We start from the raw sequence: 22,895 nt of genomic DNA, 5'->3' as shown, positions 1-22,895 counted from the left end.
TTGCACTGCTGATGCATCCTTTTTTTAACATCCCAGCCTTTCCATTATCCCCTGTGTTTCTCAGCACAGACGAGAAAGGATTGTTGAAAGAGCTGTTGGCCATACAGTGCGCATTGCAGGCATGGCATATGGCATACCAATGGCTCTATTGTCAGCAAGCCCAAGACCACAGAAGAATGAAACATTGCTGACTTTAACTGAATAGTAGTCTTGGCTAATGAGAAGGAATCCAGCGTAATTTATTCTCTTCCTGGGGAGTGGGAGAGGGAAACAAACCACAAAACCAAAGAACTATTACATATGCTTTTTTAACCACTTGCAGAATAAGAAAGAAAAATTAGTAGTCTCATATTGATTCTATAATGTAAAGCGGAATAATTCTCTATGGAGTTTTTAGAGGGGTAATGGTAGAACTACTTTAAATTCTGGTTCTTTTTCATGCAGTAAGAAAGATTAGGTGTCGGCTGAATTAGCATTTAAACTAACTTGTAGTCAATATAGCAGGATTAACTGCAAATTACAATCTTCAGTTCACTTTTTCATTGTAACTCGCTCATTGTGAGATTTTGCCCAGTTCAACAGATGTTTTGTTTAATACCAACAAGATCCTTTTTCATCTAGAATACAGCTAAATTCTGCTGCAAGACATGGTTAGCTGGTATAAAGATGTAACAGCTAAATTCATGTTTGAACATACATAACAGAGACGTAAAATAAATTGGAGTGTATTTTTCAGCTGGAACAACTGGACATAATTCTAATCAAGTTATTTTGACACACTTCAGCTGTCAAATTTTTTAAAGCACTGTATTTAATTTTGATTTGTGTCCAGAAGACGTAAAAAGTGTCCAGTGAAACGTGCTTACATGCACATATATGCTCTCCTAAATACACTTAAGAACAATAAAGGAAGAAGAATAAAAAATATTGAACACTGCATGAGGTTCATTGGTTTTTTTAAGAAAGGTCTTTGGTTTATAAAAGACTGAGAAACTATTCTAAAACCTCTGACTGCAGCTGCTTGTTCCCATCACTAGGTCGAGCTATTACCTCAAAATGAGAAACTCACCCTGCTAGTATTGTTACCAGAAACAGAGGTGTAGAATAAATAAACAAAGGTCTGCAATGAAATATCTAGACTAGCAATTGTAACCCTTTGCAGGGTGGAAAATAAACAACTGCACTACCACATCCACTACGCCGTTCTATAAAAGAAAAAAAAATAATAGTGAAAGTAATTTTTCCCATTTTCTCACAGAAGTACACACTAAAATAGAGCTCCCTTCACAGTACGTATTGGTGTCTTACTGATTCTGTTAAATCAAGCAGTACTGAACCCTTCAAATGATCACCTTGTTTCTTCATTATAGCTACCTATTCTGCTTTTTTCCCTAGGAATTAATTCTGAATTCTGTACAGAGGTAAACCTCTGTTGTTGTTACTGCTGTCATATAAACAATAAAAAGGAATGTCTTTCCTCCCTATTCTTCCCTAGCTAGAAATTCTAACAACAGACTTTTTAAAAATAGCTTTGTCTCTTTATATACAAAGAGAAGGAATTCTTCCTCATTAGAAAAAGAAAACCAAAAAGAGAAGGAAACCAATGCTAAAGGAACTCAAAATGCAGTATCAATTCAAAAGGATTAAAAGAATTAAAACAATGACAGCAAAGTGGAAGAAGAGTTAGTTGCATTCGAACTCTTATCAAACAGTATCTCATCTCTTATCACAGATGCCAGATAATAACGTGGGTATTTCTAGTAATTTAACAGGATAATTTCCAATATGAATTCCAACATTTTTATTAAGTGGTTTTTTTGTGGTTTTCTTAAAAAAGAAAAGAAAGATGAGCCAACTAAAATCTTCTATCAGCTCTCATAGAAATACAATTATACAAGAATGATACTTCATAGCAGCATTACTTTGAATCTCCTTTTAGCATAGGACAATCTCCTGAACCCCTTTGCTTTTGCCAGGAACAGCTACAAGATAGGCAAGCAAAAGAATGTACTCGCAAGTGTTGGCTACATCTCAAGCTGTTGTGAAATGCATCTCTTTTAATTAGAGATTTTATTATTACAGAATTCATTATTTTATTATTATTATTGTAGGATTTGACAGAGAAAATATTTGCACTTGCCCTGGCTAACTTTTAAGTTGCCTGCATCTGCAAAATAGACGGAAATATACTTATCTGTAGAGAAATGCATCAGTAACAAGAATACATGCAGAGACATTTTTCTTAAGTGCTTAAAGCACGTTTTGTGAGGCCATTTCTATAAATAAATCAGGTCCAGAAAGTAAATAAATTCAAGTACGGGAGGCTGACTGATTATCAGCACACTCGTCAGTGGGATTTATATCCATGCCGAACAGCACTCCTTGAGAAAATCTCTGGGCGAGGTTTACGGGGTAACGCTTGCCAGGAGCTATTTCTAAAGAGCAGTACGGACAAGACTGAAGTTTCAGTCCATCCACAGTGCAGCCCTCCAAGGGAATCCCAGCAGACTTCCTAACCCATCAGTGCTCCTGTGTGCTTCCCACCGTGTTCCACAGCACTGAAAATTAGTGTCATTCTCTCAGTTTTGTGATAGGAAAATCTCATTCTGGTGGGCTACAACACAGCCCTCGATTTACTTTGAACTGAAAAATCTTAAAACTATTACGTCAAAGAATGGTACCTGGCACTGTTTCATCCATAGAAATATGGATGTAGTCCAGAGCATTCTGAAGTAGGCTTTGAGGAAGGTCTGTAAGCACGATGGAAACACTGAGAGGTGTTTTTCTTGCAGAATTTCCAGAATGATAGCTTATTACATTTTGCCTGATATTTGCAATCAAAATACAAAGACATTTAATATTCTTTGATTCTGATAACGAACAAAGCCCCTTTACTTCAATCATTTTAAAAGTGTTCTTTAAAATTCCTCATTTTTAGCAAGATCCAGTGATTAATTCCTTATTCAGCCACTCAAAATGTATCACTCAAGTTTTTGGCACACTCTGAATACTAATCTGTAAGTTCACAATGGTTTCTTTTAAGTCAATTATTTGTTGCAAGCAGATCTGGTTAACATGAATAGCAGTGTAGATTGTACTTTGTTTAAATGCAGACAGTACTTCTAGCTTCACAGATCAGTAATGTGTATTATTACATGGCAATTCCACTATTGTTTGTGCAAGAAATACAGTGAGTAAAGTTCCGTATCATAACAGGATATAACAAACTTTCAGCCAGCTGGTGACCTTATGGGTAAAAGGAAGGTGGGGTCATGTACCTCAGCATGGAGAACCCTCTTACTTCTTTATTATAATCTGCTTCATCTCACACAGTAATCAGATTACAGTAAATAAGTTAAACTAGTTTTACAGTTCCATATATGGTTCTGACTGTTCCAGGACACCGCAGCAGCAAATCAGTGTGTCCCGTCTCATGTCAAGCGGACAAAGGTATGGTGGAATCACAGAATCGCTTAGGTTGGAAAAGACCTTTAAGATCATTTGGTGGTAAATTGAAACTCCACTTTCCAAAAGGCCTTTGTTCTGCTCTAGGAATTAGAGTAGGCATGGATAATTCTAGTACTTGATGTGGTCCAGTGTGCCTGCAGCTACAATTTGTGGGTTCATCAGTTGACACAGAATGGGGAACGGGTTCTTTAGAGAGGAATGGCCTCACTGAATCGGAACAGTCAGGTTAGTGGGATTTTTTATAATATTACGCTAACAAGGCATTACATTTAATCTGGTTGTCTGTTTGACTAAATAGTGAACAGAGAATACAGAAGTAGCTTTCAGTCAAAATATACAGAATTATTTTATTATATTCAGTCAAAATATACAGAATTAATATATATTTTCATGGTCTTGCTGATGATCCATAAAAGCAATGGCATAAACGAAGTCAAGATATGACCATTTATAATTGAACAAAATGTTAAAACAAAATAGTTTTCAATGGAAGTATGTAGAATCTGATCTGGTAAAGCTGGTTCCTTGTCAGCCATTAGCGTGTAGAAAGCTGCTTACAGAAGGAAAACACAGTTTCACCACAGATATTTATTAGATATGCAATTAAATATTTAAATCCTATGTGCGTAGGCAGTGCCTTGCCAAATTGCATAGCCTACAACAGCTGTTGCGTTTTCCACCTTAACTTTGTGTCAGCTGATTTAGAAACTTGTATCCTCAGACTCCTGCGCTCGGAAACGAAGAGAGCTGAGATCAGCAGCTGATCTGTAAGTGGGCTTTTATGGTAGGTATGTACTCTGGAGGGCTCTTCAGAGGGCGTAGGGGTGAAGATGCCCACCCAAGTAGCTCATGACGACCTACCTAGTGATGAGTAAAGGGATTCAGGGCCTGCTACCCTGCTTTTGCCCTGCACCTTTTGGAAGTATGCAGGAAACAGTCTTGATGTTGAATACAGCTAGCCCTCCTAAGCAGGGAAAGATCACATTCTTTTGTATATACTGACATGAAGACCAAAGGGATTTATTTTCTTTTAAATTAAACTCCTAAAAATTTAATTCACCTTTCATTTGTTCCTAGCCACACACACCAGAAGGTAAGTGGTGTGAATCTCATTGCCATATTACCATGACACCAGTGTCCCCCCATCACTGCTGGGCTTTGTCAGTAGCAGAGGAGAGTCTCATGTAGAACTAGCACATCTATATAGAAAGGGACTGTGGTCAAGCAGATCTACACGCCCTGCAAGTAAGAGAGGACACCAGGCCTGCTCCCACTTTCCAACCCAGGCAAGAAAATGACCTTTGCCTCTGCATAGGCATCCAGAGACAGTTCACTGCACAGCAGAAGGTGTGGAAGTGTGCCGGCTACCACCACACATGCAAGACCTCAGAGGGGCTTGTTTCCTTACTTTGAACTGCCACAGATTGCTCATCTATGCGTGAGTATAAAAAACACTTGCTTGTACGGTGGTATGTAAATGTCTCCATAAAATGTTAAACAGCTATTACAACGTGGCCAATCCAGTCACATTTGTTAAAGCAAACTTTACACAAGTATTAATAGGCAAGCCGTGATTGATGTTTGTTAAATTACCATACATTCCTCCTTCTTTCTCTTTGAAATTTTCATTTCAAACTAGCCTAACAAAAAGTAAAACGGCTCAATGAACACATCAGTATGAAAAAGTGTAGCACTTCATGCATATACACATATACATATGTACTATACATGGGCCACAGTCCTTGATAGTAGAACTCCCATGACGCACGACTAATCTTAAGAGTTCACCAAGCAAAATTAAATCTTACGTTCAACTTAACTATGCTGCATTATCTGCAATATGAGACATTTTGAAAACTTCACTTAATCTATTTCAGAATTTTAAGGCATGCCCTGGACATGGGTGGACAGAACTCCTATGAAATTTTTTTTTTTTTGGGGGGGGGGGGGGGGGGGGTGTTAACGATAAGACAGAAAACTTTTTTTTTTTTTTTTCAACAGCCTTTGCAATTTCTATTGTCTTTGTTACTGGTTATAGTTTAATTTCTTAATGCCAAACACTCAAACTTCCCCCCTTCAACCAGTATGTTCACTTCTGCACCTTCTTCTATGATGAAACTAGCTCAAGGAGATACCACTCACCAAGTTGTTTGTAATTTTTATTTTAAGGGGGCAGCAAACTGTGGGATTAGGCAGGAATGAGAAAATACGACCTGGAGCCACGTGGGATATGACAGTTTCTTAAGCCAATACAAAAGCCAGCATCTCCTAAATGACCCGATGGGCTGGAGAAAAAAGCCTGAAAGTAGAGGAGAAATGAGACACCCCCGAGTGAGTAATGGTTTAGGAGAGAGAGGAGGCAGAAAGCAAACGCGCAATTCTATAGCTATGAAGAAGAAAAGCTGTGGTTTGGACTGAACCCTGGACAGGCTGGAGGAAGGGCTGAGAACCACAGGGAGGGAGGTGATATAGTCGATGTCAAGAGCAGTGCGTATCCAGTGACCTTCATTTACAGGCACACTAGTGGCCCTCAGCATGGGCCGGTGCCCGTTTGCACACACCTGCACCCCAGTCCTATTAAAAAAAAAACAACCCAAAAACCTTGTACCTATTAACTGTGGAGCTCCATTAACTCCCCGCTGTTTGCAAAATGCTATCTTTCCGTTACACCTTTTAAATCTACAATCGCTCTTCATATTTAATAGATTTTTCCTGAGGAAAGATATCAAGAGAGAAACGTCAGAGATGTGAAAAAGGTAGGCAGCTTTAGCCAGGGAGATAAGAAACGATTTCAGAGGGCTCGGTTACCTAGCAACGTCCCTTGCAGTTGCCTAATGGCATTTTGGAAGTGCAGCGGCTCCAGACCGGCTGCAGGGAAGGGAATGAGGGGCCGCAAGCCAGCGGAGCTCCGCAGCCCGGCCTGAGCACACGGCACCGCTGCTCCCCGGCACGGCCCGGGGCCAGGTAACGCGGCGGGAGGGCGGGTACAGGCTGCCCGCGGCGCTCCCTGCCCAGGGCTGCCTGAGGACACCAGGACACCCCGCCGCTGCAAACCTTTGGGTAGTCAAACGGAGGTGACGCTCTCCCGCCTCTCCCGTGCCCCCGCATGCTCCTCGCTTCCCGCCCGGTGCTGTTTTTCCGCCCTCACGCCCCAGAGCCCTGACCGCGCCGCCGAGCACGGCAGGCAAGGCGGCCCCCCGCCCTCACTCTGCGGCTGCGGCAGCGGCAGCGGCCCCGGCCAGGGGCGCCCGCCCTCACCCTCCCCGCAGGGCAGGCGCAGGCTCTGCCCGCCGCCCGGCCCGGCGACGTGGCGGCGCTGCCGGCGGCGGGGCGGAGGGGGAAGGCGGGCCGGGCTCCCGTCCCCACGCGCGATCCCCGCGCGGGGGACAGAGCTGCTGGGGGGGAGCGCGCTCCCTCTACCGGCCGCGCCCGGTGCCGACGCCGCGCGCGCGAGAGAGCACGAGGGGGAACGAGCGAGCTGCCACGCGGCGGGCCCGCGCGGCGGGCAGGGGTTAACTGCGTGCGCCGGGGCCGGCCACGCCCCCCGGCACCGGCCGCCCAATGAGCGGGCGGCGGGGCCGGGCCGGCCGCCCCCCGCTCGGGGGTGCGCAGCGCGGGGCAGCGGGATGGTGCCGGCGGCGGCGGCGGCGCGGGGCGGCGGGTCTGGCGGCGGCCTCCCCTGCGCGCGGCCAACGGCTGCCTGCGGGCCGCGCGGCTGAGCGCGCGCCGGGCCCCCGCCGGGCGGCGAGGTGAGGGGAGGGGGCGACCCGGCCCGGCCGCGCGGGCGAGCGGCGCTGGGGGGGCGGCGGCGGGTCCCGGGCCGCGCCGTCGCCGTGGGCAGGCCGGCGGGCAGGCCTCTGAAGGCAGCGCCCTGGCCGGGGAGGCGGCGTGAGGGAAGGTGCGGAAGGTGCCTGCCCGCCGTGACGGGGCGGGAGGTGGTGGCCGGGGCGGTGCGTTTCACCCCGGCGGTGGCGGCGGGGGGGTGCGCGCAGGAGCCGCGGTTGCGGGGACGGCAGGTGCCTGGCAGCCCGGGGCGGGGGGGGCTCCGAGGGAGGGGTCTCCTTGGAAGCCAGCGAGTCCCTCGGAGCCCCGGGGGAGGGAGCGAGGTGCCTTGCGGGGCGGGAGCGGCCGGCTGCTCCCAGCCGTCCGCCGCCTGCTCCGTGTAACGGGGACTTCCTGGGCCGACGGCGCAGTTCCGTGCAGCGCGGGCTGGGTGAGCAGCGGGCTGGGGGGCCGGGCGCTGGGCAGGGTGACCTGTTGCTGTGGGAGGGTGTCCGCTGTGGGAATGAGGAAGGAGCTCTCTCTGCCGTCTCACCTGTGCTGCGGGGTTGTTGCACATCTTCTTTCAGTGCTGTTACTGGCCGCCTGCACCCAAATACCCTGCTTTTGTCGTCTGTGGTTTTTGACAGACCAACCAAGAGTTGTTGATGGGAAAAGCTCCTCTCCAAAGAAATGCTTAGAACATCAGATTAGTTTTTTTTAAAAAAACACAAAATGTTTTCGAAGGTGAAAAATATAATCTGTGCTTAGTTGATGTGAACTGCCACGGTTTCCTAGTAATTGTTGATGCAGGCAATATTAGTCAATGTGCAGCTTGTGCACATGCTTCATTTTAGAAGCATATGAATGTGTATGTATAAAGCTTGTAGAAATAATGGGACTTTGAGCAGAAGACCTTTCTTGGGCATTGCACAGCTGATTTAAGTTTTCTGTGTTTTGACTTGAATTATTCTGACGTGTTGCTTGACTGTTAAGGACGTGGTAGTAGAGATCAATTTCATTGCTAATTATGCAGCTCTCAAGGAACGTTTATGTTCGGTTTCATGCTGACGCCTCAGAGCTTCCCCCTCACTTCTTCAGTAAGGGATACAAGGAAGAACCAGCTGTATGTGTAGGCTAGCCATATTTCTCATAGTTAATTTATCAAATCTTAAAGTGATTATGGAATGATACTGAGAAAAACTTGTATAAAAATATCTAGGAGTTATGTCCCACGTTCTGTAAGTTTCAAAATCCCAGATTTGTTTGTGGGTTTTTTTGTTGAACGTGTTTCCTCTTGAAACAAGTTCAAAAACTTACACAGTCTGAGTTTGCTTAGAAGTATTAAATTTAAAGCTTTTTTTGTTTGGTTGGTTGGTTTTTTTAGGAGTGGGCATGGGGCAAGCTTCAGTATCGTATATTCCTATTGCATGGGGATTCACTGAGATTACTTTGGTTTAGGAAGGTGATTTTAATCTCGTTGGAACAGCTAGCAAAGTGGGAAATGTATTTTAGATTAAGATGTTAAGAGGCTCATCATCACCAGGACCACACAATGGGGGCAGGGGGGGCGGGGGGCATGAATCTCATCAGAGGAAGCAGCCGCCAGCTCTGTCACTGGAGGGTCATTGGCACCGTTGCCCGGGTGTGACTCACATCAAGATAAGTCAACAGGAAGGCTCTGGAGGATTGAGGGGGGTAACTGCCTACAAAATGCGGGAGAAGAGCATCTTCTGACTATACAAAACTTATTATGGGATGCTTAGGGAAGAGACTAAAGGGAACAAGGTGGTTTGAGGAGGAACAAGTAGGGGAAGACAGAAGGGTAAGGGGATAAGGGGCTTGGTCAATTGTAAACAAGTGGCTGGTCAGTATGTTTGGCCATGCCCTGTGCCAGGTTACCACAGCCTGCCCTCTTTTTCTCATTAAACTGCATTTCTGTTTTCCTGGATGAGATGACTGCTATGTTAATGTGTGCATACTGATGTCTTAAGTGCCAGCAGCTGGAGTGGTACCATAGGTTAGAGGGACCTCTCTCCGTCTGTCGTGCCAGCAACTGGAGGGACTGGAGTGAGTGGGAGTCCAAATGCCAGCAACCAGAGTGGGGCCTGTAAGTCACAGAGGCTTGTGTCTGGAGTGCCGGGAACTGGGGAGACTGGAGTGCGTTTGTAGTCTTGGCAAGTATGCCAGTCTGCAGTTGCTAGTGAGTATCATGCAGGGTTAGCCAGTAAGTAGGGTAAGAGGCTTGGGTTTTAGGCAGGGCTTTTGAGGCAGCTCTAAGGGTGGGGCAGGTACTAATGAGATCAGAGGATCTTCAGTTTCGCATTACGAGAGTCCAGGATGTCCAAGCCGGCTACTGGAGGGACTGCAAGATCTGGGATTTGGTTTGGAGGCTCATTTGCATCTGTGTCTGAGCAAGGCAACTGCTGGGGGTCCAAGGGTCGGTTACTGAGTGGACTGAATGTCTTAAGGCCATTGAGTGGGGGATCATGGTATGCCTGTGGGGATCTGCATGTGTGTGTCTCTGGTGAGGAGGTCTGTACCAGCAACTGGAGTGGGACTCTGGGAAGCTGAGGATTCAGGATTGGTTCCTGGATAGATTGAGTGTCTGAGGCCAGTTACTGGAGGGATCCACATTGTGTGTGTGTGTGTATATTCCTCACTAACAGACTTTTGTCCTGGTCTGCAAGGGAGAGGAGCAGCATACAGCCAGACTGTGTTTGTATTTGCACGAACAGTTTTTAGCTGCATCGATCTGTATGGTCAGCCACATGTATATGCATGTTTGCATGTGCAATTATGGGAATACATCCTCAGCCTTGTCACTGGCAGAACCTGGGGACATGGAGTTGCAGCAGCCTTGTCTCTGTTCTGTTGCCAGGTTCAGCAGCCCTTAATACAGAAAAATCACTTTTTCTGTAAGCTTGAAGATGCAGAAGTTGTTGACTCACAAAACTTAAATTTGGAGCCAAATCTACAATGGCTGTTGTGATAGAATTTCAAAACATTTCTTGGTGTGGTTGATATGAATAGGGCTACCTATGTGAGTATCTATTTAGGTATATTTGTTTAAGCTGCCATAATAGGGCAGTGGAGCATATATTAAGTTTAAACATAGGCTTTTGTTGTAGATATTTATTTTAATAGTGTCTGGTTTTTAACTCAAGAATAGTAAAAATAGAGATCAAAATAAAAATGGGGATCTTGTAGTGACCTGATAGGTTTTTTACTTACCTTTTCCCTCTTGTATGTCATAGAATCATAGTGTGACAGAGTGGTTTGGGTTGGAAGGAACCTTCTAAAGATCTTCTAGTCCAACTCCCTGCCATGAGCAGGGGTGTCTTTCAGTAGATCAGGTTGCTCAAAGCCTCATCCAAACTGGCCTTGAACACTTAAATGTTTTGCATGTCTTGCCCCTGAATAAATCCCCGTATAGAAAAGAATGTCAATAAAGAGTCTCAGTGTAGATACTTATCATAATAACTGACTTCCCTTTTAGACATTTTCTGGTTCTAGTCTAATGCTACAGCATTCAGTTATTTTTTGCTGGCAAGTTAAGACTCTATTTATATAGTCAAATATAAAGATAATAGAAAAAGTGAAGTTTTCCGTCCTGTTTACTGTTGGAGTTTATAAACATATGAATGCACACGTATGTAGTAGTGGTCCAGTCTGTTGATAAAAAAATTGAAAGAATGGTGAGCAGATTATTTTAGAATGGAAACTAACTAAAGGCATTTCATATCAAATATGAAGTACAGCTTCAGCATTTGTCTCTGCCTGCTCCCAGAAATCCTCTATGCTCATGGAATACTTCAAATCAACTTCTGATTTCCAAATGTGATGAATGTACTTTTTTATCTTTTAATATTTCCAATACACTTTGGTTTTTTAGTTATGTAATTTAGTATAATTCCATAGTTTAATAAGTAGCAGATATTTTCAAGTAATTTTCCTTTTTTCTCTCCAAGCAAGAGTAATTTTAACAGCTGTTAGAGCAGATAACTGAAATTGTATGGCAGAGAGACACTTAATATTGAGAAATAGAGCAATGGAGACTTTTTCTAGAAGGTGCTATAGCTATGTCATGTGCATGCATGGATTATTATTTTTTTCACCTTTTAATATACTGACAGAAAGCATTGTTTTATTCTGGCCCTCTCCCTTTGCACATTTTGAGGGGACATTGTGGTGATAGATGGGGAAGGTGAATACAAAAATAATAATTTTAGTGCTGCTTCTACGGGTAGCCTTGTCCTTAAATCCTTAAATGCTCTGGGGTTGTGCCTTTTTTTTTTTTTTTTTTTTTTTTTTTTTTTTTTTTAAGGCACCTGATCTAGGTCCTCATGTTTTCTTCCCAAGTTACTGGCATATAAGACAATAAAAATAAAGCAGGGAACCAAATGTGTTTTTCAAGGCCTGCATCACAAATGGTGATATAGTCAATTTTATACTTTAGGATGTCATGTCAAAAGGCAGTCATTAGTCTGCACCAAGATGTGGTACTGAACTGAGGGAAGACAGCATATGAATAAAAAAAGGTGTATAGTGTTCTTTTTCGTTTTAAAGAACTACAACTCCTTACCAACCACAGTTATAATTATGTGAATTTGTTGCAACCTTTTAAGTTTCTTGATTTTTATTTTGTGCTTCGAGTTGTGCTTCCAGTTTTCTTTCCCTTTTCTAGCAGTGTGGAAAGAAAAACATCTTAAGAGCTGCTTTGCTCCCAAATTATCTAGATTTGCATGGGTGCAGTAAATGTGATGATTTCTGAAATTGCCAACCTAACAACGTGCATGCCTGCATCCTGTCCTCTCTGCTTTCCGTTCAGGAGAGCACTCAGACAGACAGAAAGCTGGTATTTGGAGGGTGTGTTTCTGCAAAGTGATTCATGCAGCTTGCTTGGGGACAGTCTTTTTCCAATGGACTCTGCACAGCCAATGACATAAGTGGTTGCAGGCTAAATGAGTTGTTTTAGGGGCTGTAGCTCTTTTCCGATCGATGGTTTTCATTGATGCTCTGTACATTCCATAATTTTCTTTTTTTGGCTCCCTAACTAACTAGAGTTCTGCCCATGGGCATTAAAAATGATCCCGATGGAGGGAACATCATCAACTTGTTTGTAAGGCTCTGGCTTAAATCCAGTATATATTAACCAGTCAACGTTTTTGTAGTTTAGTCGTGAACTGTTAGAAAATATCTCAGTCCTTTGCAAAGACGAAAAAGCCTCAGGCCTCAACAGCCTGAAATTGGTTTGCAAGTGTTTAATATATACAAATTCACACTTGTTTTGGATTTATAAAGCTCACTTTATGCAGGCGTGGATGCTGATTTCATTTTAATTTTGTAAAAATGGTCAGCCAAGTCCTTTAGTTTTTGAGGAGCAAGGGTGTGGCTGAAGTGAGGTGGTGTATTTTTTTATTTATTACTGGAATACAAGGGTTTTGATACGTAGAAGAGGCCTTGAGTCTGATGTGTTTTGTCTTCTTCCTCCAAATGCCTTTTAAAAATGGGTGGTTCTGTATGAAAATGCAGAATGTCGTCTTACGCTTCCTTCTGAAAGTCTGTCTTCAGTATTTCCTAAAATTGGAAGGAAAATGCCCTATTTTGAGAGTAGATTTGCTTTTATACCACTTCAGAATCTGCTTACGTTTGACATCTGTTAAAGAATTCCTATAATATGCTTACTCCTGGAGTTTAAGTACATCTCAGGCCTGTATTCTATCTTGACCTGTAGATTGCCTTTGATCACCATCTTTTAGCTTCATAAAATACTTGGGTATTACCTTTTAAAGCACAGATTTCTTGGAATGAAAAGAATAAAGAAGTGAACATACATTACAATTATATGTTTAAGGTATTGCACTTTGTATACGTTCTTGTATAAATATTGTATTAATATAATGAATGTTTTTTATATATACAATCACTATTGTGATTTTTGACTGTCTTTTATAATTTTAAGCTAAAGGATATACGATAGGCTCTTTGTTCTAAATTTATCAGTGGTTGTAGAATTTTATATGACTTTTTGCATTGCTCTTGTACTTAAACTTCCATGCAAACCCAGGGGAGCTGAAACTCAGATAGAACTGAGATCTCTAGTTCCAGATATTTAGTCCTTGATTTCTTGCTATAGTTTTAGATTTGATTTCTGCATTAAGTGGCTTTAAGCTTAATGTATTTTTCATTTGTTTTTGACAGTGTATTACCTTCAGGAGATGGCCTCTTCTAAGTCTTTGATGAACCTTCTAACCTTCACTTTTGGATCAGCAATAGGATTTTTTGTGTGCTATCTTCTGTTTAGCATTATACTAGAAGAACAGGTTAAGATCCAGCCTCATGTCCTTCACAATGATCCACATGGTCAACACTCAGCAGATATTGATAACAATCAGCTGCAAGGACAAATGAATTTCAATGCAGACTCTGGACAGCATAAAGGTATTTTGTTATGCCTGACTAATTATATAATATGCTTCCTTTTCATGCGTTGCAAAATGTTGCTTTCTTCACTGGCAAGAATTTGTATGAATCCTTTTTTTTTTCACTTTCCCCATGTTCAGGTTACATCTGAATAAGTGTTCTCCTGAGGTCTACTGAATGGTGGTTTTCTTTGTTTACATTATTTACAGTAGTGATTTTTTTCCTTAGAGCCCAGCTGTTGAACAAACGTGTGTATCCAGACTTTTGTGGAGCAGGATCTTCACACATAAACTATTGACATTAAACGAGGGTTTTGCTAAGCAGATATACTTGCTAGCATTTTAGACGTGACTGAACTGTTTTTTAGCTTTAAGAAACTAATTTTGGACAACTTCTAACTTTTGATCTAGCCTCTTAGATACAGCTAAAAAAAATAAAAAAAGAAATTAACTTTTTGAAATTATTAGTAAAACTTGGAATTGGGGTGAGCCGAGGGGGCAGAGGGGGTCACTATGGGCATTGTTTGCCAAGCTGGTTTATGCAGCAGTCCAAACACAGGTTGCTGTTTGCTGTTTGCAGTCACAAAACAGGCAAATTCTGTTGCACTTTGTTTTGTTTGTTTTTTGCAGAGAAGGTAGACCCTTCCAATGTTTCAGGCATACATTTACATTTGAGGCATCTCATTAAGTGAGTTCATTCTAAATACAGATAGTGCCTGTGTTGGGACAGTCTGGATGAGAAAAAATGCAGTATAATGCATTTGCTGAAGACTACGATAATAAGTAATTTGCTATTTCAAAGTATTTAATCTGCAAACTTTGTAAGACAAGTTTATGAGTGTTTCACATGTAATTGTAGAACATTGTTACAAAGAAATCTGATCTGTTGTTGCATGAATTATAAGCAGTATTATTTTAGGACCAGTTATACAGACCTCATTCTCCACTGAATATTCTTTTACATGAGTTAATGTATCAAATGAAAATGTTTCTTTGAGGGAAATGAATGCTTTGGCAGCGTGGAAAACACTGTTATGCAGCTGAGATGACTGTGTCTATTCTGTTGTATTGTCTGCAAATAAAAACATTTTGGCACAACAATAATACTAGTTTCATAGCATCCTAATTTATTTAATCTGATTTTTTTACAAATAAGATTTAACTTGATTTGATGATAAATTCTTTCTTTCTGGCTTGCCATCTGCTTTTTCCTTCAAAAATATATGGCCGTTTTAGAAACATTTGTTAGGTTTTGTTGATTCATATGAATATATGTAACAAAGCCTATTACTTTTTGACCTTTTTGTGTTGTAATCGTTGTGCTCATTGTGAATGGCAAAAATATTCAGCTTTTTGATTTTTATTAGTCCTTCAACAACCATAAAGAGGTTACCTCCAAACAGTTTTTATGTACTAATCAAGGTTTTCTAAAGCCACAGTTCCCTGAACAAATACTCATTTTGATGTGGCTCATATGCTGTCCTTTATCCTGTTAAATGGAAGTAGCTTTAAAAATTTTAGGTTCTTGGTTTTAGGGGTCTTGTTTGTTTTCTTCCCAAATCTAACATTAATTTCATTAACTGGTACATTGATAAGCAAATGCCTCTTTTTCTCTCTGTATGTCTTTTCTGATCTAGAAACATGTCTGGGGGGAGGTTGCTCTTAGCTTGTTTTACAATCAAGTCTAATACTTGTTTGGAACTTTCCTTTTTTTTTCTTTTTTTTTTTTTTAGATGAGAATAAAAATATTGCAGAGGGACTGTATCAGAAGGTGAAAATACTGTGTTGGGTCATGACTGGTCCTCAAAATCTAGAAAAGAAAGCCAAGCATGTTAAGGCCACTTGGGCCCAACGTTGTAATAAAATACTTTTTATGAGCTCTGAGGAAAATAAAGACTTCCCAACTGTGGGGCTAGAAACCAAAGAAGGCAGGGACCAACTGTACTGGAAGACTATTAAAGCTTTTCAGTACGTATATGACCATTATTTTGATGATGCTGATTGGTTTATGAAAGCAGATGATGATACATATGTTATATTGGACAATTTGAGGTGGCTTCTTTCAAAATACAGTCCTGAACAACCAATATACTTTGGAAGAAGGTTTAAGCCATATGTGAAACAGGGCTACATGAGTGGAGGAGCAGGATATGTTCTGAGCAAAGAAGCTCTGAAGAGATTTGTTGCTGCATTTAAAACAAACAAATGCTCTCACAGTTCCTCTATCGAAGACCTAGCATTAGGAAAATGCATGGAGATCATTAATGTGGAAGCAGGAGATTCTAGGGATACAAGTGGCAGAGAAACCTTTCATCCCTTCGTTCCAGAACATCACTTAATCAGAGGATACCTACCAAAAACATTCTGGTACTGGAATTACAATTATTACCCAGCTGTAGAGGTGAGTCCTTAGGAACCCATTTGATGAAGTACATCTTACCGTGTGTATGATGTGTGAATTAGCAGTTTAATAGCAGCTCAGTACGGTTTAGAAAAGATGGTTTTATTGTGATATCCCGTGATAACACCTGTGTAGATGTTAAATACACTGATCAACTAAAAATTGATGCTAATAACTTAATGTTCCAGAAGAGCTAATTAGTCTTAATTATTGCTGTTTTGCTGTGTTCTGTGGCCAGCAAAAAATGATGAAACCTTGCTGACAAGCTTGTCTAGTGTCACCACTACTACCTTCCTTGCAAAGTTGTTTTGTTTTGTTCCCTCCTCTCTCTCACACGGTGCTGCAGCCATCCAACTACTAGTGTGCAGTGAGAACAGAGATCAGCGTGATTCATTCCAAGGTTTGTGTGCCCACTGTACTGAGCCAGGTCAAACAGTATAGCTTAGTTACATTAAAGCCTACTGAAAGGAAAAGTGGCACTGACACACTTTTATCTTCTACCCAACAGCAAACTTTGCATAAAACCTATAGAAATAGAACAGATTTTGAGACTTGCTCATGATAGTTGGTTACCATTGTCTAAGAGATTCCCAAGTTACTGGAGGGGCTGCTGGGTAACGGTAGATGAGACCGTACTGCCTGCTGGACATTTTCACTTCAAATGGAGGTAGATGTGCTGCAATACACTTCTCTTATCACTGATAACTGTATGCAGTGTTACCTGGCTTGAACACTGGTAGCTGCCTTGCACTCACTTTTTTGTTGAAGGTTGTTAAAGTGTACATGAAATGAATTCCATTGAAAATATTACAGAAGAATGAATGCTGCCTAGAAATGAAATAAAAGCATGACTCAAACAAGGAAACACGATTAGATTTCCTTGTGTACTATTACTGGACTCTTATATCCCTTCTGCAGAAGTGGAGGGAAGCATGAGAGCTGGCAAAACTTTTTTTTTTCTTTTTAATTCTTTTTAGTAGCAACAAAAATTGCTTTTACAAGCTGAAACATTCTTACTGCAAGAACTTCAGATTGTTCTTTGTGTTCCACATCTGAAATCTCTGGTTTAAAAAAAAAAAGAAAAAAAAAAAAAGGAAGAAAGAAAAGAGAAGGGATGGAATGGGGGAGCAGGGTGCTACTTGAAATTTAAGTGATCTGAAAGCATTACGCATTGTAAACTTCGTCAATTGTATAATCTGTGATGTGGCTGCTTTTTTAGGAGCTGTGGGCAGTTCCATCTGTAGCTGATGTAGTGGTGGTGGGGATCCATAATGGAAATCACTTATTTGATCTTGTCCTATCACGCTTTGTTTGGATAGAGACTACATTGTCTGGTATCAAAAACAAGCTATATTGATCAAGCTTAGTAATGATTGAACGAGTAACAATTATATAATAGTTGTTGTCGTCAGTGTCTTTAAATACTTAATCTTAGTTCCAATTAGAGTTGGAATATTAGCGGCTCTGTAACCAAATCTGGTGAAAACCCCTCCCTCAAAACTATATTCCAGAAAAGTGTTCTCAAAGCTGAATTTGAGATAGAAAATACAAGTTGTAACAAATGTTAATGATCTTTTAGCTCTTAAAAATGCTTGGTAACATCCATGAAAGTAATAAGCTTTTAAAAAAAGTTCCAAAATTTATTTTTTACAACTTTGTGTATGTAGGAAGTTAGATACTGATAATTTTACTGAACTGTAATGTGTGAACACACACAGGTGCATGTGCACACACATTTGGTTTATATACTATGGGTGGATGCTGTCATGAGTAACAAGCATGTATTGTTACATATATAAACACAATGCGTTTAGACCTTCTTGCTGCTGCTTGGTTTTCTTTCAAAACTGACATAAAAAAAAGCAAAATCCCTCTGACATTGAGGGCAGCTAGCTTTTTCGCTGGGTTGATTACAGAAGCAATAGGCTTTGTCCAACTTTATTTTGGAAAGATGCTTTGGCACATATGTCTGATATTACTAGGCAAGCAAAACATAAGTTTTGAAGTATATGTATGGCTGATAGCAAATTTCTTACCATGAAGTCAGGTATGTGTTTGAATTCTTCCTGGATCTTTAATCCACGGCATGCTTTGCATTTCTTGCTGATTATTTTGAATTGTTTTGTATTTTAGGGTCCTGGATGCTGCTCTGATCTAGCAGTTTCATTCCACTACGTTGACTCCATGACTATGTATCATTTGGAATATTTGATTTATCATCTCCGTCCATATGGGTATTTGTATCGGTACAATCCTGATTTGACAAAGAGTCTGGAAGAGCAGAGCAAAAATGAAGCACTGGAAGACAAACAAAAGCTAAAGCAAAAAATCTCTGAGAATTAATTGAATTTTGAAGAAAACAAGAAGAAGCCAGTACAATGAATAAGAGTCTTCTCAAACTCCTGCATGAAGCTTGTGGACTAAAATGACTCATAGCAGTTATTTGAAAAATCATGTTGGCAGTACTTCCTGTCACTGTCTGTGTAAAATAGTCTGGTGCTGGCTCTGACTGGGATAGTGTGACCTTGCAGCCCTGCTCATGAAGATCTGAGGCCCTAAAGCTATGAAATAGGAGGTGGTTCTGGTACACTAATATCTGGAAGAATTTGTATAAAAAACGTAGTGGACAGGTTCAAAGGTAATCATACAGTATTTCTGTTCCTTTTTCTGTTCTCCTCTTATTTCCTTCCAATTGTTCTGTTAGGTCAGTTCTAATGTTAGAAATCAGGTGCTGCACAATCAAATACTTCATGATGGCTTTCTCTAGCATTCTCAGAGAGGCATGAAAACGGTCAAGTCTACTTTGCCTTAATCTTAATGACAGACTGGTTATTGTGAATAGGCAGGGATCCACCCAAAAGATTAATCTGAATTGTTTCAGAAATGGAATTCATTGCTATGAATTATTTAAAAAAAAATTAAGTCTCTCTTGTACAAAACAATATGAAGTTGGATCACTACTGTTTTAGGGGAGAAATCCAGAAATAGTTACTGTTGTTTAAATTGCTGAGGTGATGCAAGACATTTACCTGTGGCTTTTTTTTTTTGTGGTGTTGGTTTTTTGTATTAACTTATCCTATTGGTTGAATGGATATAAAAATCTCAGAATTTTTCAGCATAAAATAAGGTAGATGCTTTTCAAAATACAAGTCTCTCTTCCATCACACCTTCCAGGTAAAACAGAAAGTATAATATCTTACCAAAGTTACATTACAATAACTTGGTTTCAGCCAGTATTATAGCTTGTTGCCATTTAATTTTAACATTGCTTTAATTGTGGCGTTACCTTATTCATTAAAATTTTACAGATACAAACCAGTCCTATTTTAAAGCTGCAGCGAAGCCAATTTGACTGTTTCCCTACGCTTCTAGTTTATGTGGCTGAAGTACTTAATTTCGCTTTCATGAACGTTCCGTTCCCTGTCCCCCGCCGCCCTGTAGAGAATTTCTTCTGTGTCTGCTCCTTGTTACCTTTTCAGAACAAAGTGTTAAATGATCCTTATTTCACTCTTTTTGAAGCTGAAGTATGTAGTTATTCAGGTAAGCCAGCCTGAATGCAGGAATCTTTCGAAGTGCATTACTTTCTCCACTACTTTATGAGTATCTCTGCCTCTTAACTGAAAACACTTTCTTGGTGTGGGACAAAATAGGTGTGTTAATTACTGAAAAATTTTTAGAGGCCAAGCCTATGTTTTATATAGTTAACATAAAACGTTGTGATTTTCTCTTTTTAAAATGGAGTGAATAGCAGCATGGGAGATGGGATTAAGTTTGACATGTCGTGTGTCTTTATTCCACACTTAACAAAAGTTTTTTCATCTTTTTATCACTTTTCACCTTCATCATATTGATGAATTTGGACATAACCTAATTACCTCCAGTCATTGTTTTGGAAAGGGCACATACTGGTAGCAGACAGCCTTACTTACTACTGCTGTCCTTCAGGATGTTCCTGGAAGAGGATGTTACCATAAAGTACTGGATTTTTTTTTCCCAAAGATAGTTCTTGTACAGATTGGGGTTCTATCTCTTGTCCAGCAGTAGCGAGTTATGACTTCCTTTCTGACCATTGCTCTGCAGCATGATGACAATTACTGAAATACCTCATGGAGTTCAAATATTACATACATCTTCCCTGCCTTGAATATAGGCGGGGTTCATACGTAAGTATTAGTTAAACAAATAGCTCCTGCATGGTTAAATCTGTTAGTCTTTTATGAGCAAGACTGCCTCTGAAACATTGAAAGGGACACGAGCTTTATTGTATGTTGACTTAAGTAAAAAATTGTAACTGCATTTGTTTAAAAAGGAAGAAGTCTGCAGTTTGCTGTAGTCAGGCACGCTTGTCCAGAGGGAGAGCGGATGGTACCGTGTTGAGAGGTGCATCATTACGTGAGCTAAGTGTTTATCCCATAAAATTGTGAAATCTATATGGTATTGAGAACTGCAGTGGCATTGTTCCAACATGTGATTAAAATTTTCTGGAATGCTTAAGGAAGTTATAAAATGAAATCAAGATCCCAACTTAATCTCTTTGTAAATTCAGCCCATGCGCAACTATGCTGTTCCTTTATCACTACTTTCTTCCTCAGTTCATCCGTGGGGATTTAAAGATTTTCTGCCACAACAGGCAGAACTAATCTTGCATATTTTCTGCAGATTTGTGTCCAGTGTTTGCCCTGTGCTGCCCTGTGAAGCGTCATTTCCTCTTCATGTTCCTTGCTATCCTGTCTTTGGGTCTTCAGTTTTGTCATGCATAAATCTCGAGTGGACAAAAGGAAGCAGGCAGCGAGATGTTTGAGCTCCACACAGGTTGGTGGCTGAGGTGGCAAGTTAAACCAGCTGCTGCTGAGCTCATGGTGAACCCTTTTCTTAGCAGAAGTTCTAAGTCTCATCTGCTGCCTGCCTGGGGCTTGAAATTTAGCAGAGCGAGGCAGGAATGTCCCTTTCCACAAAACATGCAGGACCTCAGAGGGAATGGAGAAATAAATTAATGTGTTCCATTTCTTGAGGGAGTAAAGCTAAGAACATACTACATTGTCATAAATAGGTGGCCTATCTGGAGAAATAAGTGTAGCCTTTTCTTCAAACGTCCATCCTTTGTTTTAAAGTGTCCTTGCACTTAGGCCTCTGAATCTATTTCTTCTGCCTTTCTAACAGCATGGCAAAGATTTTCTTTATTTTTTTCCCTCCTTCCAGACAAGCTAGAAAAAGATTGGTTTTTACATTCTGTGATTATAACAGAGGACTGTTGTTCTCTGTTGAATTGTATTGCCGTAACAATGAGCTGATACCTCTGAAATAATTGGTTTGTATCTTACAACCTTCAAAAGTTTCAGTAGACAACGCTGGAATGTGAACAGTATAATTTTCACGTACAATATTACACTACTAGTAGTTTGTTATTTCACTCTCAGGTCTTTGTGCTATGAGAAAGTATTTATTGAGTTTGAGTATTTCTGCAGCCCAGGGAGGCTACCGTATTTCAGGTGGATAGACCGTTCCGAAGCACAGCAACAGAGGCTCTCTTAGGCTGTACAGATTTACTGCTTTGTGTTGTTTTGTTTCTAAAAGAGGCTTCTTAATTATATAAAACCTAAAAGCTTCCATTGGCACTGTAGTGATTTAAGTGACCCATCTAAAAATTTTGAACTAGTTTTCTTGAAATTACTAGGCATCAGTTGTTTGCACTTGGATGTGGGAATGTCACTTAGTGTAACTGAGTAACATTTTAACCTTGTGGTAAGTGGATTTTTATTTTTTTTAAGTTCAGAAAGAATGAAAATGGCAAAGAGTTACCTTCTGATCACCATTCTTAACTAGAGGATAGTATTACTCTTTCTCTGAAAGGAGAAAAAAAACCCCAAACCAATTTTAATCTTCTTTTACTCCCAATTCCTTTGTGCAGTCTGTATTGGCTTTACTTAGGAGGTTAAATGCTGGTGATGTTGGCACCATTTCTCATTTTGTGGAAGTTCCTTTCCCGGTATCTTTTGCCTTTAAGGACACTTTCTTTGTTTTGCTTCGGGGGGTATACATTAAAAATCACTTCTTCTTCACATGTTGCTGTTTGTTCTGTTACACTTCCAGAAATAAAAATTTTAGTGTGTAGCTGATAGACCTCTTATAAACAGTTTGCTATCCAAGCAGGGCGTGTTATCTTCGTGCGACAGAAAAGTGCGGGTTGTTTCTCTGATGTGCCTGCTGCTGATGTTATAGTGCTTGTACAGATGAAAATAGATCTGTCAGTACAGGACCACTCGGAAAGGCGGTTTTGTCCCTTTTCTGTCAAGAAAAGCTTCTGTGGAACTCCAAAAGTGTAATTTGCTTTGTTTTACCATATTGTATTTAAAACAATCCACAAATGTTATTAATGCTCTAAAAGAATGGAATATTGCTGCTGGACAGTACATGCCACTTAAAACCTGTGAATGTTTCACTTTGCAATTGTAAGTAGTCATGTCCCTAATTGCAGATATAAGTTGGTGACTTGTCTGGAATGATCACCATAAGGATTTGTTTCTTAAATACGTTCTTTGAAGTGCCTTTGACCAATTTTTAGCATCAAAATTAAGTTGAGAATTGAATAAATAAAATAAGTTATCTCATACACAGTTCATGTCTGTCTTCATTTACCCCTCCTGTATGCTAGCAGTGTAGCATAGCAGCACGGTTTAGTCTAATAAAAACATTCTTACTTTTTTTCTTGGCTGGGTCCAGGAAAAGTCAAAAAGCTTCTCACATTTGCTATGTTTTCTGTTACTATATTTATGCTATTAACAAATGGCAAGCTACCTTGAAAACAAAGGTGGTATTTTTTTGAAGTGTAAAATTAATCACAA

General features: G+C 40.7%; 1 protein-coding gene across 4 annotated transcripts; it reads left to right on the top strand.

The window, feature by feature from the left end:
• Nucleotides 1-6,332: 6,332 nt before the first annotated feature.
• On the top strand, nucleotides 6,333-22,663 carry C1GALT1 (core 1 synthase, glycoprotein-N-acetylgalactosamine 3-beta-galactosyltransferase 1). Of its 4 annotated transcripts, none has more exons than XM_056334443.1 (4): nucleotides 6,333-6,432; nucleotides 13,432-13,671; nucleotides 15,386-16,053; nucleotides 18,187-22,663. In XM_056334443.1, the coding sequence occupies exons 2-4, from the start codon at nucleotides 13,449-13,451 to the stop codon at nucleotides 18,394-18,396; spliced, it is 1,101 nt and encodes a 366-aa protein (XP_056190418.1). In that variant the 5' UTR covers nucleotides 6,333-6,432; nucleotides 13,432-13,448; the 3' UTR covers nucleotides 18,397-22,663. The 4 variants fall into 4 exon arrangements, with proteins under 4 accessions (XP_056190418.1, XP_056190417.1, XP_056190419.1 ...); XM_056334442.1 differs by lacking the exon at nucleotides 6,333-6,432 and adding an exon at nucleotides 6,969-7,217; XM_056334444.1 differs by lacking the exon at nucleotides 6,333-6,432 and adding an exon at nucleotides 7,589-7,681.
• Nucleotides 22,664-22,895: the final 232 nt, after the last annotated feature.

This window comes from Falco biarmicus, chromosome 4, assembly GCF_023638135.1.
Source record: "Falco biarmicus isolate bFalBia1 chromosome 4, bFalBia1.pri, whole genome shotgun sequence".
In the NCBI taxonomy this organism is placed as follows: Eukaryota; Metazoa; Chordata; class Aves; order Falconiformes; family Falconidae; genus Falco; species Falco biarmicus.
The sequence above is the reverse complement of the archived record's forward strand: the minus strand, read 5'-3'. Positions and strand labels throughout refer to the sequence as shown.